General features: G+C 43.1%; 1 protein-coding gene across 1 annotated transcript in view; it reads left to right on the top strand.

The window, feature by feature from the left end:
* LOC311231625 (amyloid beta precursor protein binding family B member 2-like) overlaps positions 1–27894 on the top strand; it is a 123109-nt gene that overhangs the window by 64699 nt on the left and 30516 nt on the right. The window contains 6 exon segments of the mRNA XM_084318255.1: positions 15529–15776; positions 17871–18008; positions 19076–19141; positions 22861–22911; positions 23590–23675; positions 24078–24138. Of these exon segments, the coding sequence (XP_084174381.1) occupies positions 15529–15776; positions 17871–18008; positions 19076–19141; positions 22861–22911; positions 23590–23675; positions 24078–24138 (650 nt within the window).

Genomic DNA, 27894 nt, shown 5'->3' on the forward strand with positions numbered 1-27894 from the left:
ATACTATCACGATACTTGAGTCACGATACTTGAGTCACGATACGATAGTATTGCGATACTAAATATATATTGCGATATGCTGAGTATTGCGATATTAATATTGCGATATATTGCGATTTATTACCTTTTTTCAACTGCAGAGTAAAACTTTGTCAACGTGTTTTATCTAATAAAATAAAGTTCAGTGTGTTCATCTCACTTCAATAATTTTTATTGCAGAGAACATGGTATTTTCTCCAAGCAGACAGGTGTAAACACTGTCATCTGTGTTGCATGTACCTGACAAACTGAACTGTTTGTATTACAGTCATATTCCAACTTAACTGAATGCACATGTGTGCGTGTGTGTGGACTACTGTACTATTACAGGTATTGAAATGAACAATGCAACTTCCTTATACAAATTTCTTAAATTTTTTTTATAGTAAATTTATAATTAAATATCAATACTTGGCGTCCCTGTATCGATACAGTATCGCCATGCAAAGTATCACGATACTACTACGTATCCATATTTCCCCCCACCACTAGTGAATAGCCAGGTGATGTTTTGAATAGGGCCCTTAAAGCCTTTTGCCATATCCGTCTATTGCAACACATGGTGTCTAACACACTGTGCACTGGACCCGCTGCCAGGTGACCTCTGACCCCCCCCCCCCAAGTCTCAGAGAGCAGGACTGTCCAGGATGCTGCTATTGCACTTCTATGGCTCACTCTCCTCCACGCGGTATAAACACACTGTACACAAGATATCCCTTCATTGATTCCCTTGTGGAAATTCTGGGCTATTTAAGCTATTTGAGTATTTACTTCACATTAGTACAATCAGGCCTGACATCTGAACTCCCCAGAACATGTCATCATTAACAACACTGAGATAAATCAGTCAGAACTGTGAAAACTCCCAAAACGCAACTGAATAATACATGCATTTCAACTGCATTGTGTCCATATCATATCCAAAAGATTAACTCACATATAGCAAGAAAAGGAGATATTCAGAGATATTTTTTTGGAAGAGTTGCCCCCCCCCCTCCCCCCTCAGGCTAAGTGACTCCGTATGCACTATACAGTCTGAGCAACACACTGTATCTTGTCTGCATGTCTGTCAGCGAACTTGGCCAGATCTGTGGGCACATACCAAGCTAAGACTAAGAGACTAAAACTGCTGTGCAGTTGACGTCAGCTGCCTGGTAAACACAAACACAAGAGGCTAAGTTACTCACACACATGGAGGCTTTCATTCCAAAATGAGATATCCACAAGTTTGCACAACAAAACACGACACCTACTCTTACTAAATGCTTGCAGGCCTAAGCTCCTTGTGGGATATTGGTGAACTTACAAGCCATCTTAAGACCTTTGTTATATAAATGAATAAGTAAAAATTAAAAAAAAAATTAAACATTTGAAATAGATTGATTAAAGAAAATTCTAAAAATAAAAAGATTATTATTTTTTAAACAAACTCTTCTTCATGTGCTCTTTCACTCTGACTCCCCGTCACTCACATGAAAGCTGGGATCCCAGCTGGAACAGTCCATCCCCATTATGGACGGCTTATGGATTGCAGTTGTGTTGTAGATCAATGGGTGTATTGATGAGCGGAGGGACAGAGACAGAAAGCAGACGTTGGAGATACTGTTAGTTAAAGACAGATGAGGATCAATGGCTGAGAACAGACGCATTCACCTGCATCAATCAGGTGGGATTTATATTTAGTCATTTAGCTGACGCTTTTATCCAAAGCGACTTACAAATTGTGTACAGGTCAGCAGGAGGGGTACACCTCTGTCGGCTAAGGGTAAGTGGTATTGTTCGTCTAGCGAATTTGAGTGCTTCACTTTGAGTGCATATAGTATAGTCATAGTAGCATAGTAGGCAGTAGTATAGGCATAGTAGCATAGTACATAGTAATTGATGGTGGGAGATTGGGCGGGTTTCAGCTGTCCTGACTGTAGTGGGAAGTTTGTTCCACCACTGTGGAGCGAGGACAGAGAATAGCCTGCTTCGCTTTTAGGACCCCCCAGGAGCTCGAATAAGAGTGGGTTTAAGGCGGCTGTAAAATGCAGAGCGTAGGGGTCTTGAGAGTGTGTAGTTAGAAGATGCAGAACGTACATTTTACATTTATATTTAGTCATTTAGCTGATGCTTTTATCCAAAGCGACTTACAGGTTCTGTACGACAAGTCATCAGGAAGGGTACAACTCTGACACTTGAGGGTGTGTAGTTAGAAGATGCAGAGTGTAGGGATCTTGAGGGTGTGTAGTTAGAAGATGCTGAGCGTAGGGGTCTTGAGGGTGTGTAGTTAGAAGATGCAGAACGTAGGGGTCTTGAGGCTGTGTAGTTAGAAGATGCAGAGCATAGGGGTCTTGAGGGTGTGTAGTTAAAAGATGCTGAGCGTAGGGATCTTGAGGCTGTGTAGTTAGAAGATGCAGAGCGTAGGGAGTCGTTTCCCTAGTTGCACGGAATGCCAGGTCAAGAACCTTGAAGCGGATTCGTGTGGCAGTGGGAAGCCAGTGCAGCTCTCTGAGAAGTGGGGTGACTGCTGTGTTGAAGCGCCTAGTAAACCAGCTAGCAGAGCGTTGCAATAGTCAAGGCGTGACATGACTATGGATTGCAAGAGGAGTTGGGTGACTTCTTTTTGTCAGGAAGACGCCCAATTTATGGACATCTAATGAATATAGTTTAATATATCTTTCTAACTCCTTTCTCTTGCTCTCTCTCTCCACCTATCTTCATTTCACTCTCTGTTTATCTCTATCTATTTTCTCTCTTTTGACCCTCTCTCCCTCTCCCTCTCTTGTTGGCTAAGCAGCAGTGTTGTTTTCCCAGGTGTGTGTCAGATTCCTCTGTGGATCTTGTGGGTTAGTAGTCCAGTGTTAGGCTGCTCTCACCGAAAGGGGCCAAATTACACACACACACACACACACACACACACACACACACACACACACACACACACACACACACACACACACACACACACACACACACACACACACACACACACACACACACACACACACACACACACACACACACACACACACACACACACACACACACACCCCCTTACAAGTTGAGAAAGGTCATACACACAATACCTTGACATTCTCTCATACATCATAGTGTTAGATGACCTGTGGATGTACTGCTTGGCTGTGGTTTCATACGACACAAAATGCAAAGTGTCTTTCCCTATTATTGGCTACAGTCAGTCAGTAGTAGACCTAGGTCAGTCAGTCAATCAGCCAGTCAAGCGTTCATTCACATTCGCTACATGGGCTCAGCTTTTATATCACTGTCATTATAAAGGAACACTCAGAGGCTAATGTAGTTTAGATCATTGCTGTCTCGCTGACACCTTTTTCTAACATGGCGGTGGGGGCTCACTTTTATGTCAAATGTAAAATGAAGAGACTAATTTAGCTAATGTTAGCTATATGATTTTAGCTATATATATATTTACATACACACATATATACATATATAGCTAGCTAATGTTCCTGCAGCAGAGAATGAGAACTGTGGTGACAATAGGCATTTTCGGACTGGGGGAACCTTTTCCTAGTTCTAATAACTGTTGGAGGTTATTTTTCGTGTGGCACTGCAGGACCTGAGGGCGATCGTAGTTCTTAGAACTTATTTCCAATATTCACTATTTGGCCAAAAAAGATGAGGCTGGAATGCAGCCAATAAACATCCTCAATACGCGCCACTGTCTCCGGAGAAGACAGAAGCACGAGCGGTTTTCGTCATTCCACTCCACTTTTTTCAACTAATTTCCTTTTCATACAGAGAAATATGGGGGAACAATAATATCACATTATTTATTCAATATGTTATGGGAAAATAATATAGTATAGGTAGCACCGGTTAGTTGGCTTCCTGTTTGGGATGTTTGACAGTGGAACGTGTGCTTGAAGGTATGCAGTTCTTGGGGGAGCTCCTCAGTGTGTAGTTCCTCTCAGGGAGTCTCAGCGAGCACAGCCTAGCCATCGAGAAAGGCCGCCATAGGCAGACCTGGCTCCCAAGAGAAGACATACTATGCACCCACTGCACACAAGAAGAGGTGGAAACCGAGCTCCACTTCTTAACAACCTGCCCACTATACCAAGACATCAGAGACATATACTTCCCACAAATTGCAAACACCCAAAGAGACTTTGAAAACATGGAAAACAACTCAAAACTCCCATACCTACTGGGAGAAATACAACAATGTGCAAACACAGCAGCAAGATTTGTGAGGACATCCACTGGAATACAACCACCATAAAGACTGTCAACCATACAAGAAATTCCTTCTGTAATGTACTGATTTATTTTGTTTGATTGTTTTGTTTTGTTTGGCTTTGGCAATGTAAACGTCTGTTTCCCATGTCAATAAAGCCCATTTGAATTGAATTGAATTGAGTCCTCAGAACAGTTTGGTCCAAAGACACCTGAGGATAAATTGGGTGTCTGTTTCACACTTGGAGAGCTGGGTCAGGATTTCAACTCAGAAGTCTCTTTTTATCTCCCTCTTCTCATTTCTTCTAATTTCTCTCCATCCTCTCCTTTCTCTCTCTCCTCTCCTTCCTCTCTCACTTCTCTCTTTTCTCTCCTATCCTCTCCTTTCTCTAATTTCTCTCTCTTTTCTCTCCTTTCTCTCCTTTCCCCTCTCCTTTCTCTCTCTCCTTTCTCTCCCTCCTGTCCTTTCTCTCCCTCTCCTGTCCTTTCTCTCCTTTCTCTCTCCTCTCTTTGATCTCCTCTCCTTTCTCTCTTTATCCTGTCCTTTCTCTCTTTCTCCTGTCCTTTCTCTCCCTCTCTCCTCTCCGTTCTTTCTCTCGCCCGGCCATCTTATCCATCCTCTTCCTTCATGTTCTACTGGGGATGGTACTGTATGAAAGATGATCTGGGGGTTGCTAGGACAACCGAAGGAGGCTTAGGGGAAGAAAGGAAGGAGAGAGAGAGAGAGAGAGAGAGAGAGAGAGAGAGAGAGAGAGAGAGAGAGAGAGAGAGAGAGAGAGAGAGAGAAAAAGGCGAGATTAGAACTTATATGTTTGTGTTCCAAATGCCAGATTCCAGATTTCCCCCTGTTTGTTTGTGTGTGAGTGAGTGTATGTGTGTGTGTGTGTGTGTGTGTGTGTGTGTGTGTGTGTGTGTGTGTGTGTGTGTGTGTGTGTGTGTGTGTGTGTGAGTGACAGGAAAGGGAAGGCAGGCTGAACTGTTTTAGATAGAGAAAGAGACAACAACAGCAAATACAGGGGGGACCCAACCTCTCTCGATCTTTCTCTCTCTCCCTCCATCCCTCTCGAATGTATATCTCTCTACCATGTCTCTCGCTCCCTCTCTCCCCCCTTTCTCTGTCCCTCTCGACTGTATATCTCTCGACCTTGTCCCTTGCTCTCTCTCTGTCCCTCTCAACTGTATATCTCTCGACCTTGTCCCTTGCTCTCTCTCTGTCCCTCTCGACTGTATATCTCTCTACCCTGTCTCCTGCTCTCTTTCCTCTCTCTGCCCCTTTGACTGTAAATCTCTACCCAGTGTCCCTGCTCTCTCTCTCTCTCTCTCTCTCTCTCTCTCTCTCTCTCTCTCTCTCTCTCTCTCTCTCTCTCTCTCTCTCTCTCTCTCTCTCTCTCTCTCTCTCTATCTCTTTCTCTCTCCCTTCTCTCTCTCTTTCTCTTTCTTTCTCTGTCCCTCTTGGCTGTATATATCTCTACTATGTCTCCTGCTCTCTCTCCTCTCCCTCTCCCTCTGTCACTCTCCATCTCATCCCTCTCTCTCTCTCTCTCTCTCTCTCTCTCTCTCTCTCTCTCTCTGCATCTACCCCATCCCCACCCATTCACTCTTCACCTCCCTATATCTGTCCTTCTTTCCCCCTCTCTCTATCCCTCCCGTTCCATCCTATCTGTCCCCCTCTCTCCCCCCCCTCTCTCTGTCCCCCTCTCCCCTGTCTCCCTGCTCCTCTCCGTCTGGGCTCTCCTGGGTGCTGCACCGTGCTCCTTGTTCCAGTGAGAGGCGGTGGCAGCAGCCGACAGTAGCTCAGCATGTTGCTGGGGAAAGACTACATGCTGGCCATTGTGATTGTCAATTACGAGGGTAGGTACAGTACAGCTGCTGGTAGTCGCTGTATGAGGCTGTGGAGTCTGAGCAGTGTCTGTGTGTAGGGGTGTGTGAACCTGCATGCATGCTCGGACGTAGCCTATGAGTAAGAAGTGTGTGTGTGTGTGTTGACAGTTTAATGCCTGCTAGTTGTGTGCAAGTTGTTGTGTGTAGGTGCCTGTCTGTGTGTATGTGTGTGTGGTGCTTGTGTGCGTGTGTGTGTGTGTGTGTGTGTGTGTGTGTGTGTGTGTGTGTGCGTGTGTGTGTGTGTGTGTGTGTGTGTGTGTGTGTGTGTGTGTGTGTGTGTGTGTGTGTGTGTGTGTGTATGCTTGTGTGTGTGCGTGTGTTTTCCTCCTGTAGCTTGGTGCTCTCCCCTCCCCCCTGTGCTCAACTCTGCTCCGGCATGGGGCTGCATGCTAACCGAGGCTAACTGCTACCTAGCTTGGCGGAGCCCTGGGCTGTATGCACGTCTGCTAATTGTTAATCTGTGTGTTAGCATGCATGCAGCATCAGCATCAGCTGTGTGTTATCATTCATACACATTCTCAGTGGCAAGATGCTAAGAGTGCTATTAGATGCTAACTTGCATCCCTGGTGTGCTGCGTAGAGGTAAGAACCAGCACGGTACTAAATCAAGCAGCTGTGTGTGTGTGTGTGTGTGTGTGTGTGTGTGTGTGTGTGTGTTCATTTATTTTCATAGTCTACCCCCCCATCCCGCCCCCTCCGTCTTCCTATAGTGTCCATCCTGCCTATAGCCTATTCAAGTGCCTGCTGTAGTTTTATTGGCTCTGACCTAATTTCTTTGGCCATAAAAGACTGCATCTCCCAGCAGCCACTGCTTTTAATGCACACCAGGGATCCCCAATGAATTGTGTGTGTAATGTATGTGTGTATATGTGTGTGCCAAGCTCTGTGACCAAGTTGTTTCTGTTTAATAAAATAATGCTTTGTGTGTGTGTGTGTGTGTGTGTGTGTGTGTGTGTGTGTGTGTGTGTGTGTGTGTGTGTGCATCTGTGCATGCGTGCATGTGTGTGTGCATGCGTACGTGCATGTGTGCATTTTTTGTGCTATGTGGCTGGGTTCTTTTTTATTTCAATATCTTCTGTCTCTGTGTGTGTATGTGTGTGTGCGTTTGTGTGTGTTTGTGCGTGTGTGTTTTGTGACGATTCCATCTCAATCAGTCGTCATGATGACATATGGCCTGTCGTTGCAGCGACAGCCTGGTCAGCAGTTAGAGAAGCACCCCCACACAGCCGGTCCCGGGGAGGTTCACAGAGCTTATATTACCTTTACGAGCTGCTACAGCACCTAATGCACAGTCATATCATGTTTATTACCTGCTAGTTCATCACCAGCTCACATACTCCTGCGGCAGTGTGGGTGGGTGGGTGGGTGTGTGTGTGTGTCTGTGTGTGTCTGTGTGTGTGTGTGTGTGTGTGTGTGTGTGTGTGTGTGTGTGTGTGTGTGTGTGTGTGTGTGTGTGTGTGTGTGTGTGTGTGTGTGTGTGTATTGAAGGTGTTGCGATAAAGAAACCCACGATTTTGGCCCCTTTCCCGCTAGCATGAAATGTTGAAATCGATGGATTCCTTGCAATCTCAAGATTCATATGATATCGGTGATATTGTCTAGTGCTGATTGCTTCAAAGTGCCAGATATCGTCCAGTGCTGATTGCTTCAAAGTGCCAGATATCGGTCAGATGAATCAGCCGACCAATGAGTCTGCCTCAAATCAAATATAGATAATATCTTATCATACGATTATGGTGCAAACTCATATGTGCATTTATGTACTTCTAGTATTTATAATCTGTATCATTTATTTATAAAACATATTCAAAATCATTTAATTTCCATTTTTTTCCTGTATTGCTGTCTATGTTCTCTGTTTGTTGTGTATGTGTGTTTCACTGGAGATAATTCATGCAATGTAAAAAGTCCAATAAAATACTAACGATGAACAGGAGAAGAAGCAGTCCTACCACCAGCAACTACAGGCTGATATCCCACACCAGCACATAATGGATGTATCTGCCTACGATGTAACTGCCTACGAAAACAGGCACAGAGGCACTGAAAGAGGATTTCACCCATCTAATGAACACACTAGACTAGACAAATATCAATTAGTGGACCAATTGCATGCTTTTGCAGAGGACAAGAAGCCTTCAGTCGACTCCCTCAGACATTAATCACCCCCCACAGCCCAAATGGAATGATTTTTTTTTTAAAACATTATAGGCCTACTTTTTTTTTTCTTTTTTTTTTGCCAATAGTCGACTAACGTCAAATTTTGGCCAATCATAGTCGACCATCCAAATCCTTAGTCGGGGACAGCCCTACGAAATTTACAGTGCACATTTTATTTATGACCCCTAGAGGAAGAAGCTTATTGATTTTGGTGACCCTGACCTTTCCTCTAGCGCCACCATCAGTCCGAACTTACATTTTTGATTGTGAACGTTGATAACTTTAATAGCTTTCATTCAAATCTTTTCAAATTTGCAGTGCACATTCATGACTCCTAGAGGACGAACCCTGTTGATGTTGGTGACCCTGACCCTTCCTCTAGCACCACCATCCGGCTAAATGTACCATATTCAAATGAGTGTATCTCCTGATCCGATATCCACCAATCATGACACATGTATTTGCCTCACCATAGCAAGAAGGCCTGTGAAATTCTGCCTCATCTGGCCTCATAGTGGCGCTATTTTCAATAAAATTAAAAACAGTAGCTATTCGGGCGGCTAAGTGGCGCAGTGGGCAAGGCGCTCGCCACTAACGCAGGAGATGCTGGGTTCGAGCCCAGCTCTCGGCGTTGCTACCAGCTTGGCCGGCCGTCATACTAACACAATTGGCAGTGTTAGGGGGTGGGAAAGCTGGTGGGTGGGGATCGGACGTTGTGGACAGCGACTCCTACAGGTCGGTTGGTGCGCCTGTACAGCAGAATCCGGAAGTATCGGGGGCAGCGTGAGCCTCCCACGCGTTACTCCTCGCCACTGAGGGATCGCGCTGTTCAGGTGAAAAGATGCGACAGCTGCCTCCTCGTGTACGGAGGGGACGCGTCTATGCTTTTACCAACGCGTTCGTGTTTCCGGGTTCCCGTTTTGCGCTCTGATTGGCCACTGACCTACGCTAGTACGCCCCCCTCGCAAATGCCCTGAAGACAGATTTAACTGGGTATAGGAAGGAAGTACCATACAAGCCGCAAATTGAACATGCAGTGAGTCTGCGACAACAACCCAATAATAAACACTCGAAACAGCTATTACCAGACAATTACAACAGCAGTGGTGCCTGCTTCAAATGTCACGTATTATAGGCTATAAGCCTGTGTAGATCTATTCGGAATAATAAACATATACGCCCCTCTAGCAAAACATGACACAATGTGATCCTATCTCCGATAGAGCGGCTGGTCGCAGAGACGCGAGTTGAACAAACACATCGGGAGGAGAATGAATGAATGAATGAAAACTTTATTTAACAGATTACAGACTGGGTACAATACAGTATGGCTCAATACACACAATTGTTAAGGGGATGCAGACCAGAGAAAGACGTTTGTCTTGTTTACATCAGGGTCCCCCATTTTCAATTCAGTGAATTGTGACCAGGAGAATAGACCAGACGTGCATCATCCTATAATAACCTCATGTCCCCAAAGGCGATTAAATGAAAATCGACTTCATTTATAAAACACGGCAGGCCTGTGTGTGACTATAGTACTTGTTGTCAGCGATGGGATTGTCTTCTTTATAGATAAATAAGCCATTGTTGTTGTAGAGCCGCCCGTGTTGTTGTGATGATGCATCTCTAGAGCAAGACTCGCTATAAATGTTTCAAAGTGTAACTCAACTGAAGAAGACCGTATAGCCTGCTGTACTGAATTGTCTGGTAAGTCTAACTAACAACAAGGCTATATTGCTCCATTCAGTGTTTATTATAACACTATGGTCGCCAAAAACGCCTTACCACGTCATTCCCCGCCATGCTCATTCTGCCAAAGACGCCGTAACACGTCATTGATATCAATATTTCAAAAATCTGTGATCGAAATCATATTTCTCCCCCGGAGACTTGAGATCTACTGTTGATCCCCTCTCAACTTTCCAACGGTTCAAGAGTGCCATCTGGTGGCCGATCGGCGGATCGCTCAAACCGGAAACCGGAAACCGGACGCTGGTGTTCATTCCAATTCGGTCCGATCACTCGCTAATAGTCCCGGGACTCAAGCTAGACACAATGGATAGCAATCCGTTACCAATAACTCGATAAACAACATGATTTGGACGTATATACTATTATACAACCTGGAGATGGATCGCATATTTCTACATCCCATAATAGGAATATTTCTGCTCCACGCTCATCGCCCAACGGCCCGAGGAAGCTACGGTAAGATTCAGCGTTTTTTTTTAACGTGTTCGATATAAACTGCTCTGATGATCATATCACCCACACTAGATGAATCATCTAACGTTGGCCACGGAATTATGGGATGGTTTATTCTGAATTTAAGCCTGGCGACCAAAGTGATAATAACCTATTTGAGCTCATCATCACCGACCAGGGAACCCACACTGTGGCCGGATAATAATAAACAATAGCGCACAGACACACGCTCATAGCGAGGGGGGCGTACTAGCGTAGGTCAGTGGCCAATCAGAGCGCAAAACGGGAACCCGGAAACACGAACGCGTTGGTAAAAGCATACCAACACACGGGACACGTGATGCAAGGCTTGGTCCTCGCTGCAGACGACCAGTGGGAGGCATAGTCTAGCAACGTTCGAGACAGGGGAGGGGAGAATTGAAGGGAGAATTGGCGAGGTGAAATTGGGATGGGAGAAAAATAGAAAAATAAGGAGAAAAAGTGGATAAAACCCCCCCAAAAAAACAGTAGCTATTCCACAGTGACTTGATTTGGGGCATGCTCACAAAAGGTGGATTGAGAATTCAGGGCCGGGATATACCTTAAATAACACAGATTCATACTTTTTCTTTTGCATTTTCTATCTCATCTAAGGCAAATTTATAATATGTAAATAATATATAACTACAGTAGCATGTTTTATTCAATGTGTTACTGGTAGCCTACATTCTGTTCAGATATCAGCCACGTTTAGAAAAAACTACTTTTGATCTTCAAAATTTTTTCTTTTTTTCAAAAATGAGTTTTGAAAAGGTCATCTCATAATCAGGGTGCTCTCATTTGAGGGTCAATACAGTATTGTTGGCTCAAGGTGAAAGGACTGTAGTGGTATTTCAGGGCTTTTTGGTGTCCCTGTTGCTTCACCTGTAGTATTTGTCTTGTGGTTGCAGTGATTTCGTTGGTTGTCTTCTATAGTGGTTGCAGTGATTTCGTTGGTTGTCCTATAGTTGTTGCAGTGATTTCGTTGGTTGTCTTCTATAGTGGTTGCAGTGATTTCGTTGGTTGTCCTATAGTTGTTGCAGTGATTTCGTTGGTTGTCTTCTATAGTGGTTGCAGTGATTTCGTTGGTTGTCCTATAGTTGTTGCAGTGATTTCGTTGGTTGTCTTCTATAGTGGTTGCAGTGAATTCGTTGGTTGTCTTCTATAGTGGTTGCTAGGTCTGGGCGATTCTTGCTAAAATGTGAATCACGATTTTTCTCTCTAAGAATTGAGATCACGATTCTCTCACGATTCTTATTTTTTTCAATAAAATCATTTAAAAAGTAAAGTAAAAATAAAAAAAAATTATAATTTATTTTTTTTATTTAAAAAAATCGTCATAACTTAGAAATGAGATTGCATAGGTCTATGAATCGAGATCGTGATTTTTTTCTGGATTAATTGCCAAGGCCTAGTGGTTGCAGTGAAGTGAGGCTGTAATGTCAGCCTGCTCTGTTTGATCTTGTCACACACACACACACACACACACGCACACACACACACACACACACACACACACACACACACACACACACACACACACACACACACACACACACACACACACACACACACACACACACACACACACACACACACACACACACACACACACACACACACAGTGTTTGATGATGTATTGTGTTCTCTGCTTTCAGTCAGTTCACATGGTCCTTATCTGACTCACATTCCTTTGTTTTCAATTTCATAGTAATGGCTGTGTGTGTGTGTGAGCGTGTATGTGTGTGTGCATGTGCGTTTGTGTACCATCCATGTGTGTGTGTGTGTGTGTGTGCATGTGCGTGTGTGTACCATACCATCCATGTGAGAATGCGTGTGTGTCTGTGTACGGTGTACCATCCATGTATTTGATTTGTGTGTGTGTGTGTGTGTGTGTGTATGTGTGTATGTGTGTGGGCATGTGCATGTAGCACCTGTGTGTGTGCGTGTGTGTGTGTGTGTGTGTGTGTGTGTGTGTGTGTGTGTGTGTGTGTGTGTGTGTGTGTGTGTGTGTGTGTGTGTGTGTGTGTGTGGGGGCTGCTGTAGACGGAGAAAGAGGACATTGTGTGTCTGATGTTGACTGCCAATTTCATCCCTGATAATGAGCATTTGAACACAAAGTGCATTCCTTAGTGTGTGTGTGTGTGTGTGTGTGTGTGTGTGTGTGTGTGTGTGTGTGTGTGTGTGTGTGTGTGTGTGTGTGTGTGTGTGTGTGTGTGTGTGTGTGTGTGTGTGTGTGTGTGTGTGTGTGTGTGTGTGTGTGTGTGTGTGTGTGTGTGTGTGTGTGTGTGTGTGTGTGTGTGTGTGTGTGTGTGTGTGTGTGTTTGGTGAGGCGGGTAATAGCAGTGGCTAACATGTTTAACTCAGCTGTCGCTCTATGGAAAGTCATGATCAGTTAAAGACAGCTGTAGCATCTCTAGAGCTTCCATAATAACTCTCCATAATCTCCAGTTGTAGCTATCTGGGCAGTTTGGAACAAATATCCATAGTGTAGTACTCAGTAGTACTCATTTATATATTTCATATCCAGTTTAATCACCTGTACATTGTATATTTTATTGCACTTTACTGTTACATTTGCATTACTTACAACTTTTTCGTTGTACTGTACTTAGATAATGTATAATGATAATCATTTAGAATCTAATAATCTAATCTAATTTGACATAATAGTTTTGTGTGCATTTGTATGTTTTAATGACAAGTAAGTTGCAAATAATAATATTATTATTAATATATTATTATTAGGGCTGTCAGTTTATCGCGTTAATTCGATTAATTAATTACACAGCAAATTATCGCGTTATTAAAATTAACGCAAAATTAATTAAAAAAAAATATATATATATATATTTTTTTTACCTCATTCATTCCATAAGAACGTAGAATAAACATTTACAGACTTCTTTTTAAAATGGTCCATTTGCTATCTGATTCTAGGGACATCTATGGAGCTCAGGGAATGTATTCCCAGTGTCAGAAATACTGTGTCGCTTGAGTAAATTGTAATGAACCAAATGAGAATATCAATTAATTCAAATTTTTTTTATCTTTGACTGTGAATAACACCATGCAAAAATTTACCAGACCTGAAAAATCTATGTAAATGAATAAAGGGAAGATGATTAAACAGAAGGTTTTGTAGATACAGTACTGAATTCTGCCATCCGGACACATGCAATTTGAAATATGATTAAAAAATATAGAATATCAGGCCTAAAATGGTTACGCGATTAAAATGCGATTAATTAGATTAATTAATTACAAATCCTGTAATTTTAATCACCTGACAGCACTAATTATTATTGCACTCAGTGTCTCAAAATTAAAAGTTTTGAGTCAAATCATCCAACTACCTGTTGAATATTCAAAGATTTAATTTGTACGATTTTCTATCATTTGGAATGAGGACCACGTAGACTCAACCACATACACACTATGTAGAATAATCACATCATTTAACACTTTCAGCGCCACGCCTGGTTTTCCGTTTTACCGCTTGAATGCCACCATCGGCGCCAATGTTAACGTTAATATCGCCTAATCTATGTTTTAAATTATGGCTATGTGTCTAATCTGCCCATCGCATTATCAAAGACTATTTTCCAGTCAGTGCTGTGAAGGCAGATTGTTTTTTTATCGCGTCGTTGCCGTTTCAGAGCAGTTAGAAAAGCCCCCGTTTTGATATAAAAAACAGCTCATTCTGGAGCATTCTATGAAAATCGTCTTTTAGTGGAATATTCCACAACGTTGATATTCGTCGGCCTTTTTATGAATCGTTTTCAAATAAACGCTAGATGATCAATATTATACGTGCACGCACGCACATTGCGGCCGCGCACTGATAATCGCTCCGTTGATTTCCTCACGGACTTTTACAGTGAAACCGAAAGAAGACATTTCACAAAACAGCTTATAACTTCATCAAACTTACTCTGATTATCCTACCACTGATAACATAGAGTCCTTACCTGACATCAGATGGTATCCAACTGGTATATTCCAATTCCTGATCACCATTCGAAAAAATCGATACGTGTATGGATCCAACGCGATACAGTAGAACTCCATGATCCGCGGGGCTCTGAGGCTCCAGAATGAACTCTAGTAACCCCGGCTGGATCAGTGAACTGGAAAATGTGGAGTACCGGATTTTTTTCCCCATTCATTTTCATTGAGTCCATTCCAAAATCACTTATGTCATCTGGGAGACGACAGGGGGCGCTTTTTCCACAGTGATCGCCAGCGCCCCTCGGCTATACTCGGGTAGGCTTGGATGATGCAATAATTTTTCAGATCAAAAAAAATAAATAAAAAATCCGAGAAATCTCGTGAGTGGCACGCAACCACCTATAAAAAAACCTGAGAAATCTCGTGAGTGGCACTCAAAGTGTTAATGGTTGACTTAAAATTCAACCAGCCCATCAAAATGAGAACGCATTCATTTACAAACGATTGGAAAATCCTACAAATAGCACCTTTAAACAAATACACATACCGTAATTCCTCTAATAGTGACCCGGGCTTGTATTTGCTTAAACTGTAGCGGGTACCAGGCTTTTATTAGGAGGAGGCATGTATAAGAGAGAGGCCTATATTTCTAATTTTAAAACAGATCATAATGAATAAATCAACATTTTGTGTCAGTTTGAACCCAGTAAAATGTACTGGGTTAATTTATTGAAACAAAGTACTGTATGAAATAGTAAACAGTGCAATTACAGGTGGTCACTGGTCATTTCAACGTTCAAAGTGAAATCAATTAACTTTACCTTAGCAGCTCAGTATGCAGCTCAGTATATTAGTAACCCGGCTTGTATTAGGAGGTCGGCTTATAATTGCTTAGCTCAAGAGCGCACCCGGCCATTAATAGAGACCCGGTTTGTAATTGAATACCGGTCACTATTAGAGGAATTACGGTATTCTCTAACCAGAGTCCACGGCATGTGCCATGTGTCTTCTGGGACTAATATAGAGTAGAAATCAATCAATCCATTAAAGTGTGTGTCTCGTCCCTCTCGTCAGATATCTGGAGTGAGCAGGCCTTCCAGACAGACCCTGATCTGCCTCCGGGATGGAAGAAGATCACAGACATGGCTGGTATCTACTACTGGCACATCCCCACGGGCACCACGCAGTGGGAGAGGCCCGCCACGCGCCCCTCAGCACCCCCGGGCCCCTCAGAGACACTGGTCCTGACCGACGACACGGCCTCCACGCCACGCAAACACTCTCTGAGCTCCCCCACTCCCTCACCGACACCTGACCACGAGGTGAGGCACAGAAAGAACACGCGTATAGGCGGCATAGTGGCGCAGTGGTCAGCACTGCTGCCTCACATCAAGAAGGTCCTGGGTTCCAATCCCTGGCTGGAGGCCTTTCTATGTGAAGTTTTTATGTTCTCCCCATGTTTGCGTGGGTTTCCTCCGGGTACTCTGGTTTCCTCCCACACCAAAAGACATTATGCATATTAGGGACTACACATGAAAGCTAGCTCATTAGCAAATTCTGGCGCATTTACATTGACGTGGAGACTGAAAATATTGATTAACGTGCACTGTAAAAGAATAAATACATAAACATAATGTGCTGCGTTCTGTTTTAGAACTAGCGACGTGGAGATGGAAATAAACTCAAGCTCGATACACAGCGGTGCTCAGTGCTTCCCCTCTATGCTACACTTCTGCTGAAACACCGCTGCAGAGATGAAAGCCACTCTCTCCCCCAGTAAGAGCCTCGCAGCGCCTTGTGGAGGTGACGCGCCGTCCTGCACTCATTTCAAACGCTATTGTGTCCAAGAATTCTAAGCAAATGCTCTTTCATATACAGCCATCAAATGCTCTTTCATATACAGCCATCAAATGCTCTGTCTTATACAGCCATCAAATGCTCTTTCATATACAGCCATCAAATGCTCTTTCATATACAGCCATCAAATGCTCTGACTTATGTCTTTATATATTATTTTACGGATGCTTCATATCCAGGCGGGCCTTACTATGCACAAGAGTATTCTATAGGCGTGCTATAGGTGTGTCAGAGTATTCTATAGGCATCCTATAGGTGTGTCAGAGTATTCTATAGGCATCCTATAGGTTGTGAGAGTATTCTATAGGCATCCTATAGGTTGTGTCTCGAGAGTATTCTATAGGCATCCTATAGGTTGTGTCTCGAGAGTATTCTATAGGCATCCTATAGGTTGTGAGAGTATTCTATAGGCATCCTATAGGTTGTGTCTCGAGAGTATTCTATAGGCATCTTATAGGTTGTGTCAGAGTATTCTATAGGCATCCTATAGGTTGTGTCTCGAGAGTATTCTATAGGCATCTTATAGGTTGTGTCAGAGTATTCTATAGGCATCCTATAGGTTGTGAGAGTATTCTATAGGCATCCTATAGGTTGTGAGGGTATTCTATAGGCATCCTATATGTTGTGTCTCGAGAGTATTCTATAGGCATCCTATAGGTTGTGTCTCGAGGGCTGTCGTGACACGGAAGCTGTCAATCTCAATCACTACAGACGTTACCCTAACAGAGATGTCAGGATGTGTTATTTGGATTCCTATTTGGAGAAACGTTGTGCATGTAAGTTATTTTATCATCGAAAATGTCATTACATTCAAGTAAACGAACACTGAGGTGAAGTCACCAAGTTGGACAGAGAAGGTCCGGTTGCTTAAGTAGGACCGGAACCAATCTAAGGCGGGGCCCCTAAGGCCTACGTGATGCTCGAGGCGAGCTAAGAGGATGTTGTGATCTACCGTGTCAAAGGCGGCTTTGAGGGCAAGGAGTAGTAGTAGGGATGGGTGCCGACAGACACATAGAACCCTCCCGTACTGTGTGTACTTAGGCCTTCACAAAAAAAGAAAATCATCCCAGGGGAGTGTTTATCAAAGACTGCATTGGGACTCAAAGGTAGTTCATAGGAAATGTTAAAAGGCCCCCCAAGCTATTCTAGAGAATTTTATTTGCTGAGGTACTGGGCTGGCTATGTTTTGTTGCTAAAGTCTTGGCTCATCCCTGCAATTTAAGGTAGTCTGAATAAAAGACTGTAGGTCAGTATCCATAAAAGTAAAAACAACATATACTTTGCTAAATTGACCTATAAAATGGCCTCCAAAAGGTTTCTGAGTCAAGTGTGTGTGTGCGTGTCTGTGTGTGCGTGTGTATGTGTGCATGTGTGTTTGTGTGCGTGTCTGTGTGTGTGTGTGCGTGTGTATGTGTGTGCATGTGTGTGTGCGTGTCTGTGTGTGCGTGTGTATGTGTGCATGTGTGTGTGTGCATGTGTGTGTGTGTGTGTGTATGTGTGTGTTTGTGTGCGCTTCTGTGTGTGTGTGCATGTGTGTGTGTGTGTGTGTGTTTGCACAGTCGTCCCAGGTGGAGGTGTTCTTTGAGGCGTCCAGGCGCTCAGGCAGCACCACCTCAGACAGCTCTGTGGAGCCCCTCTCTCCCTCCACCCACCAACCCATCCTCCCAACCTGTGGCTTCGTCAACAGCTGCTACTTTGTAAGTCAATGCTGCCAGTCGCAATTTAATCACACCATTTAATCACAATGTAATCACACGATTTAATCAAAAGAGAATGCTGTAACTTTTTCACTACATTGATTAAACAGTTTGTTTAATGGTTTAAGATGTTGGAAGATGATATACCGAAAGTACAGACGACATGCATACACTATACTATCTATATTATCTATATCTATCTATCTCGCTCTCTCTCTATATACAGTATATACATTCATCCATTCACGCAACCATGCAAGATGCCCACCTGCTCATCGGGAGCAGTTAGGGGTTAAGTGTCTTATTCAGGGACACTACATTTAGTTATATTATATTTAAGATATATACATAAAATTAGGAAATAAATGAGACTTAGAAAGAGATGGCAGCGAGAAAGATCAATCAATCAGTCAATCAGGCAGAATGATGGAGAGAAGCGCGGAGAGGAGAGGAGATTGATAGAGAGTGAGGATGGCGCAGATAAAACATTGATCGACGGACAAACGAACTGACTTGGACAGATAGATGTGTCGGCCAGAGAGGAGAGATTGACCTGTTGGCTACAGAAATTGGCTCAGATATTAGTCAGAAACACTGGCACACTGACAGAAAAATTATCGACAGAGATGTATGGCAGACAGAACCTTTGAGTCAGCGAAAAGTGACATAATTGTGATTATGAAATGGGCTGGCATTCTATTAACCTTCCTCAATAAATCATATTCAGATTATTTGCAAGTTACTTTTTGTTTTTGTTTCCCCTCTTATCCTTACCCCCCCTCTCTCTCTCTCTCTCTCTCTCTCTCTGTCTCTGTCTGTCTGTCTGTCTGTCTGTCTGTCTGTCTGTCTGTCTGTCTGTCTGTCTGTCTGTCTGTCTGTCTGTCTGTCTGTCTGTCTGTCTGTCTGTCTGTCTGTCTGTCTGTCTGTCTGTCTGTCTGTCTGTCTCTCTCTCTCTCTCTCTCTCTCTCTCGCTCTCTCTCTCTCTCTCTCTCTCTCTCTCTCTCTCTCTCTCTCTCTCTCTCTCTCTCTCTCTCTCTCTCTCTCTCTCTCTCTCTCCCTCCCTCTAGCCTCGTTCCTCCTCTCTTCAGGGAGACCAGGAGAGTCGCTATCCTCACTATGAAGATGAAGACAAGGTAGAGCTCCTTAAATGTCCCTGCTAGTTGTCCCCTCGTCCTTATCTCAAATATCTTACATTTCTTTGTTTCAGCATCTACTCTTGTTTCTAGAGTCTACTCTAGACTGTATCTATATCATGCCCATATGGAAAAGAGTTTCATATGGTCTAAATCCAAAAATACTATATATAATACTGTAACTTACACAAGGAATTGACCTATTTTCTTGATCCCCCCAATCACAACTGTTGCGTCCCAAAGCAACAGTTGTGATTGGAGGATCAAGAAAAGAGGGCTCGGTTTGAGTTAGGCCCATTTAGAGAATCTGTCATGGCTGGGCAACCAGTAATCTAACATAAAACAATATTTAAAAAAAAAACATAGATTAAATGAGTATGGAACATTTTATCTGAGGGTAGAAACTGTAATATGTTTCTTAGACAACTTTCTGAAGGCAGAAACTACAGTATATGTTTCTTATCCTTTTCCGAATGGGTGTATTTATTTCCCGCTGTATTATATTAATAAGTATTCCTGCATGTTTGTGTGAAAGTGCAACAACTGTATGTTTGTGTTTGAGTGTTATTTGATGCATTTGTGTATTATATACAATGGGCCTCATGCAAGAAACCTGCGTACAGTAGATTTTAAGCAATTCTGTGGCATTCACATTTGCTTATTTTTTATTTGTTCAGTGATACAATCAAAATATTAGAGTAGTGCAGACCTGGCCTAGGAGACATGCACAATCCCATTACAATATGCACAGTCCCATTGGTCAAACAGTCCATGAATGAATTGCCTTACGTGCAGACATACTACTAGTTTAAATATTGGTGAACATTAACAAATATCAATACTTCTCACAAATAAATATAATGCATCAATCAATACTGCATAATCATGTTTAGATCATGTCAGTAATACATAGGCTTAACAAACGAGTATTTAGGCATATAGCCAAAAAATGTATAACGGAACGATATATTGTTTTTTAGTTTTTATTAAGGATCCCCATTAGCTGGTGCCATAGCCAGCTAGTCTTCCTGGGGTCCACATGAAACACAATCACAAGTAAAACCATACAATAGCAAATACAAAGGATAAAACCCAGAACTCAACACACACCTGAGATTACATATAAACAAAACAAAACAAAACTAAACAGTACAAACAACACAGCCAACAAAGTCTTAGATACAATTTGAGTTTCTTTAAAACAAACATTTAAAAGAAAGAAAGAAATATTTACTATAAATGCAGCAGATATATTGAGGCAGATTATTCCAGATAGATATTGACCTACTGTGTAAATACAATATATGTCGCGGCACGGTCTGGGCCGCCACATCTCGGCGGAGAAGGCCCTGTAGCTCTGGAATAAGTAGTGTGTTATCAGCATGATTCATAAGACATAGATTGAAAAGTATCCGCCTGATTTTTACAAGTGATGGCTTATTTTGAAGGTATGAACCTGTGCTTTCATATCATGTAGAAATAAATAGATTGAAGCTCCCTCAAAAGGACCTGAAGTCTGTGCTGAGTCACATGTCAGTGAGGCGTTAGTTCACCCATGTGGCAGTACAAGCTGACCATTGCTAGAGCCTCGAGTGTTCATGAAGGTATTACCATAATCACAAAAGTAATGACTGAACAATAACAGTGTATTAAATAGTAGAGGGAGAACCTATTCAACTTTAGGCATAAGGTATTCTGTAGCCTATTATCTTTGTAATATAAAAAGGTGCTTCATTTCAGAATAAAGTCTACCACCAGGTCGGATTTGATCTCTGTCAAAGACTGGACATGGCTGCCACTTCCATTACAGCCCATTGGCAAAGTCCATTTCAGAGAACCACACTTCCTCCCATCTCGCTCCTCTTACCATCACGGATCAACCGGCAATGGCAATGCGTCTCAATCTCTAGAGTCCACTTTCATGTTGGATCTTTTTTATTTTTTTTTGTTTCATTTCACATGCGTCCTTCCGATGTCTTTAAATGACGCTCTTCCCTTTTGGCCAGTTCTTTTTTTCTTTCTTTTTTTCTCTCCCTTTTTAGGTGGCATGTCTTTTTCTTTTTTTAATAACTTTCTTTATTGGAAGAGTTTTCAAAATTATGCAGACAGTTATACATATTATACATCTTCCATTTTTTTCTTCCGCCCCCCCCCCCCCCCCCCCCCCCCCCCCCCCCCCCCCCCCCACCCCCACCCCCCCCCCCCCCCCCATTTCCCTTTCCTATCCCCTAACCCCACCCCATCCCCCCCACGAGGAGCGACAACAAACATACAATACACGAAAATACAAAATAAAAATATGTGACAGAAAAATAAAAAAAAATAAAGAAAAAACCTATGATACTAATATAACTGAGATGAAAAGACAAAACATTTTAAGAAATAAATAAAAATAGGGAAAAAAACAGAGGGGGGGGGGGGCTCAGTCGTCACAACCAGGCAGGGATGTCAAGGATTCTATGTGCTTTAAAAGGGCTCTCCAAGTCTTCTCAAAGGTATTCAGGGAGCCAGTAGGGCCTTTGAGGGAGAATCTGAGCTTTTCAAGATTAATAGATAATAGTAGTTCCTTAACCCACCTATTGTGAGATGGAGGTTGAATATGTTTCCACTTAAAAAGAATAAGTCGCCTGGCCAATAAAGTGGAGAAGGCAAGAACAGGATGTGATATTTTGGGGGGTAGAGGCTGCAGAGGAACACCGAACACGAGAGGATCAGGGGTGATAGTAAGGTTGTAGGCTGTGCCGATAGTTTAAAAGATTTCAGACCAGAATGTGGCAAGGCTGGGGCAGGACCAGAACATGTGGGTGTGATCGGCAGGGGATTGTTTGCATCTATTACATGCGTCAGAGATGTTGGGGTACATTCGAGAGAGTCTCGAGTTTGTGTAGTGGACTTTGTGTATAACCTTGCACTGTGTGAGGCCGTGTCTCGCACAGATGGAAGATGAGTGGACAGAGTCCAATGCCCAACTCCAATACTCATCAGACAATTCAATTCCCAGCTCCCGCTCCCACGAGTTCTTAGGGCCGGTTCCTGGGGTATCCGTAGCGGAGCTAATCAGGTTGTAGATGTTGGAGATTAGCCATTTTTTTTCCGGGTTGAGAACCATTAGTGAGTAGGTGGCATGTCTTATGTGTGTTTTGCACAATGACACAGTGACCGGCTTTACAAGGTATTTTGTGAGTGTTAATTATGCATAAAAAATGCACAGTTCGATTTAGGAACAGGTGCCTGAGAACAATTTCGACAGGGTCGAGATCGCTTCCTGGACCCCGGCGTCGATTTCTCGCGGTACTTCTCTCAAGCGCCAATTTAAGAGATCAGAGATCTACGTTCGAGGGAACATTCTTGTATGAGGCCCATTGTGTGGTATTCTATTATACTAACCCAGAATCCAGAGATTCACTGGAATTTCCCCAAGGGGATCAATAAAGGAATATCTTATCTTATCTTATCTTATTCTCAGTTGTCTTAGCCGATGTTCAATAGGAGCAAACTAGGAAACATTTTGAAACGGTAACTAAGAGATCCAGACAATTGACATCAGAAATGTTTTCTCTGTGTTGCTCCTTATTGAAGCAGCCCCAGTGAGGAGTGAGCTAGCTAGCTAACAATCTTGTCTTGTCTCTCTCCCCTTGCACCTCTCTCACCATTATCGTACCCCCGACCCTCAACCTCCTCTGTGTGTGTATGTGTGTGTGTGTTTTAATGGTGTGTAGAAACAGGTGTGGAGTGATTTTGGCGGAAAGATTGATAGTGAGCTTTGGAAGGCAAGTATATTCTGCCCAATGCCATAGCTGTGTTTGTGACCCAACTGTTTTCACGTGTGTTGTTTTACGCATTTTGTGTTGCACATTCACTGCCTGGGCGAGAGCATGTGTCGTTGATGCTTTTCACATCATAGTGTAACTGCAACAGCCTTTACGGTGTAAAGTGTAACATCCCTTTGGTTATGGTTAAAACAAAGTCACTTGGATGCAGCGAGACACATTCAGGTTGTTTGATTTCTTTCATTCTTCTTCAGTTTATCTGCTGAAATTATTCCATCTTTTCTCACTGCTAGCACAGATATTTTCAGTTCTGTTTTTGTGTATGTGTGTGTTAATGTGTGTGTGTGTGTGTGTTTATGTCTGTGTGCAACCTGAGTGTGTGTGTGTGTGTGGGGTCCCGGACATTAAAAACAGGAAATCTAAACCGGTTTCTCTCCTTGTTGCAGCATGCCCCATCTAATATAACACCAACATCGTCTCTCCGTCCAACTAGGACATTGGCTACACTTGGACGCATGCTATGAATATTCTGTTTGGATTTGCAACTATTTTGGATTGTTTTCTGTCTGGTTTGGCTATTTTGGGAGAGGAGAGGTGTCCATTTTCAAGCTGTCCTGGCATGTGGGGTTATTTTGGTGTCGATTTTCTCCCTCTAATGATGTCATCTGTGTGCACCAGGACCTGCAGGCAGCCACGGTGAACCCTGACCCCAGCCTGAAGGAGTTTGAGGGAGCGACACTCCGCTATGCATCTCTCAAACTACGGTGAGACACACACACACACACACACACACACACACACACACACACACACACACACACACACACACACACACACACACACACACGCACACACACACACACCTTCTTCTTCTTCCTCTCCCTCTCCCTCTTCTCATCCTCCATGTTCTAATGCTCTAATCTCTTCCTGCATCAGTGTGAGACTCCACCGAGGTCAGACAGGGCGGCAAGTAAGCTCTTCCACTCAGGAAGTAGCTAAATGTTCTCTCTGTGTGTGTAATGATTGCCTTTAGCCCTCCTCTTTAGACTCAGAGGACAGGAAGCTAGTTAACGCAAGTAGTTACTGGAAGTACACTTTTCCAACTCTCTCTCTCTCTCTCTCTCTCTCTCTCTCTCTCTCTCTCTCTCTCTCTCTCTCTCTCTCAGGAACCATCCAACAGCGGAAGAGGAGGAGTCCAACAATGCAAACAATGACCCTGAGACCAAGGTGAGAAACCACTCCCTTAAAAACTTGCGAAATAAGGACTTGACGTAGCGATCCATCAGTACCGTGCGAAGGCGTGACAAACAGGGCACGGAGAGCAGTGTTTGATGTAACGGTACAGTACTTCCTAACTTGGCGGGGTACCTCTCAGAGTACCTCCCCGGGTTCCTGTGGGTTTCCTCCAACACCCACAATTGGATATGCATACGTACATACTCGTGCCGTTGCTCTTGGTAATTAAGACATTCTAATGTTATATTCTTTTTGATAATGCTCTGAAATGGATAGAACGAGTTGTTCCTGAAAGAACATTGCCACAGTAAGGACTGTTTGATTGATTGATTGAAAACGTTATTAACAGATTGCAGAATGGGTACAATACAGTACAGCTCAATACACACAATTGTTAAGGGGATGCAGACCAGAGAAAGACTTTCGTCTTGTTTACATCAGGGTCCCCCATTTTCAATTCATCAGGACATATATGACATACATGACATACAGATAGTCAGTACTGCTACATCTATACATTTATGACATACCAGATTTGCAAATACAGTACTGTTTGTGATACAGAAGGAGTCAGGAAAAGGGAGTATATACATTTGACGTAGAAACTGTACATTGGAGGAGGTTGGGTGGGGGGGGGGTTGGGTACACTGGGATATTGACAACCATACTGGGTAATCTACATTGGAGGTGGTTGGGGGGGGGGGGGGGCACACTGTATATACAAGCAAAACTGTACATTGAGGGGGGGGGGGAGACACTGTACAAACAAACAAAATTGTACATTGGACTATTGACAAAACCATACTAGGTAAATGACTGTACATTGGAGGGGGTTGGGTTAGGATATTTACAGGGGCCAGTGTTGAATTGCAGTCTCCCGTAGGTGTCCCTTGAGAGAGGTTTTGAAAGTGGGTAGTGATCCACATTCCTTTACAGCTTTGGGTAGGGCGTTCCACATTGATGTGGCATAATTGCGAAACGTGTTTAGTCCCTTATTTGAGCCGAATCTGGGTTTAACATGATTTGTGGAGCTCCCTCTGGTGTTGTGATCGTGGTATTCACTGACCTTTGGGAAGTATTTTGACATGTACATGGGTACCTTGGTCGTGTAGTGTATCTTGTAGACCAGGCCCATTGCAAGTTGCTGTACTCTGTCGTCTACTCTAAGCCATCCTAGGTTGTCAAAGTGGGCAGGGGTGAGGTGGGTTCTAGGAGTTCTGTTGACTGCTACAGACCCCCAGACCCTCATATGTCGATTTGCAATTCCATGTTTGTAGGCTATTTATCACTGATTTTACATAGACCAGAACTGGACATTTGAGAGAACTGGCTTACTTTTAAACTGTTCAAATTAAGTCATGGTTTTTGCAATGCTTTATCAGAAGGTATATTACCTCTCATACTACCTCCAGGCATTGCCCCCATATCTACTCTTATATGGTCTTTAAGCCCAACCTCTCAAGGACTGTAAGGTAGCCTATAATTGCCTTGCCCAGCACACAAGACCTCTCCCCCATCCCATCACAAGTGTCTGTTTGTGTCTGTTTATGTCCTCTGTCTGTTTGTTTACCAGTGGTGTTTATGTCGACTGCAGTGGTTGTCTGAGCCATAGAATTAGAATCGGTAGAACAGAAAGCATCATGAAATGCCCTTTGTCTGCAGTGTAACCTGTGGCTGCCATCTTACTAGGCCCAGTTCTGGACTATTATATCGGGTGTCTAGGGCAGAAATTACAATTGTTGGCACTATAATGTCTGTATTTTCACATGAGGATATAGCTTATCATTCTAATGTATGTAAATGAAAATTATATTAATTTAAGATAATGAAACATTTTAATAATTAAGAATGTATGACTTAATATAAATATATATAATATAAATATATATAATATAAATATATGATTTTGACAAAGATAGTAGTGTTAAATCTGTCTGAGGAGAGATGGAAAAACAGTGCAGCACAGAGCACTGGCATGACTGTTAGTGGGTGCAGTTGTCAGATCTGGGCCAAGTAATATAGACCTTCAATATAATTCCGTTGCTAGGGAAACAGCTTTGGCCCCGGTGTATTTCCTGTCAGCCACTGTATTAGCAAACACTACAACGTGAAATACACTGGGGGCCAAAATGGAATGTTTATGAAAAAGCCTTTTTTTTACCCACTGTTGATGATGTTATAGCAATTCTACAAATATGTATTCTAATTCTATGGTCTTAGCTCTCTAGTCTGAGACGTCTGAGGAAATGGCTGAACAACACTGCCCCCATGTGGTGGTACAGGGGACCCACACAGACAAAACTGATTTAGCAGGTTATTGTGTCGGCTACTTGACCTACTGTATCCCAAACCCCGCCCCCCTTTCTTGATCCTCCAATGACAATTGCTGGTTTGTCCGAGGGAATCGACAGTTGTAATTGGAGGATCAAGAAAAGAGGATTTGGAGATAGATCAATTGGACAACATGAATGAATGAATGAACATTACATTTATATAGCGCTTTTCTAGACACTCAAAGCGCTCCCCACAATGTAGGCTGGAAATTGCCTCCTTCACCACCACTGGTAGCACCCAACCTTGGGCTACGCAGGCTCAATGGCTGCCATACACTGGCACCAGGCACACATCACACTACACAATGGCTGAAAGGCTCAGGAGACAGGGATTTATATCAGCCAATTAAGGGGAAGGGATGATTAGCTGGCCTTGATGTCAGAGACCTGATTGGGAATTTGGCCAGGAACGTCGGGGGAACCCCCTACTCTTTGCGATAGGCGCCCTGGGTTCTTTAACGACCGAATTCAGTCAGGACCTCGGTTTAGCGTCTCATCGAAGGACGGCACTCGCAGCTGTAACAGGGGCATTGTTACAGGGGCATTGTTACAGCCAAGTCCAGAGGACAGAGTGCCCCCTGCTGGACAACAACACCACTTTCCGACAATGACCTTGACCAGGGCTCGAACCGGTGATCTTCCGATCATGAGTCCAGAGCTCTACTCATGTAGCCACGCTGCTGGATATGTTTTTTTTTTTCTTTGGCTTTAGGTTAATTATGATACTTCCACGGAATATGTTTGGGACCCATTTTAATCTTCCCAAGACTCATGTGTGGGTCCTGACCCACACTTTGAAAACCTGCACTAGGCGCATTGTGTTACCTGAAGCGCTGTAGCCTGAGATCCAAATAATTCCAAATGTTTGTCTCTTGCCACGGCAGATGAAAACAGATGCTATAGACAGGCTGGCACATAGGCCTACTCTTCGCATCTTCACAAGCTACTCATTGTGCAAAATGAACGTGTTATATATTAGCCACCTCCTTTCAGGGTAAGGACCCATCAGCACCCCTTTTTCCATAACGTCAATCTCCTGTCTGTGACATCAATAAACTACAGATTTTACAAGAATTTACTCCAGCACTACCGCTAATAATTATCATTGAAACACAGTGGAGCCGTAGCCCCCTGGATTCCTTTTCCAAATGACATAATTCTATCATTCAATTCAAGGGATTCATTTTTATAAATGTGCAAATAAATAAACATTACTCCCATTATGTGTTGACTTACAAGAAATAGTCTCGGGTCTTGGGTCTCGACCTGCCATTTAAAGCAACAATCTGATTTCTTTTGACCATATAAGAATGGAGTATATTCACAAAAATGTTTACCGTCATAAGCCATATAAATCAGTCTGTTTTACTCCCTTGTTTAGCCTACAGATATCATCAAAAGTAAACACACCTTT

This window comes from Notolepis coatsorum (assembly GCF_963971535.1).
Source record: "Notolepis coatsorum genome assembly, chromosome: 7".
NCBI classification, from domain to species: Eukaryota; Metazoa; Chordata; class Actinopteri; order Aulopiformes; family Paralepididae; genus Notolepis; species Notolepis coatsorum.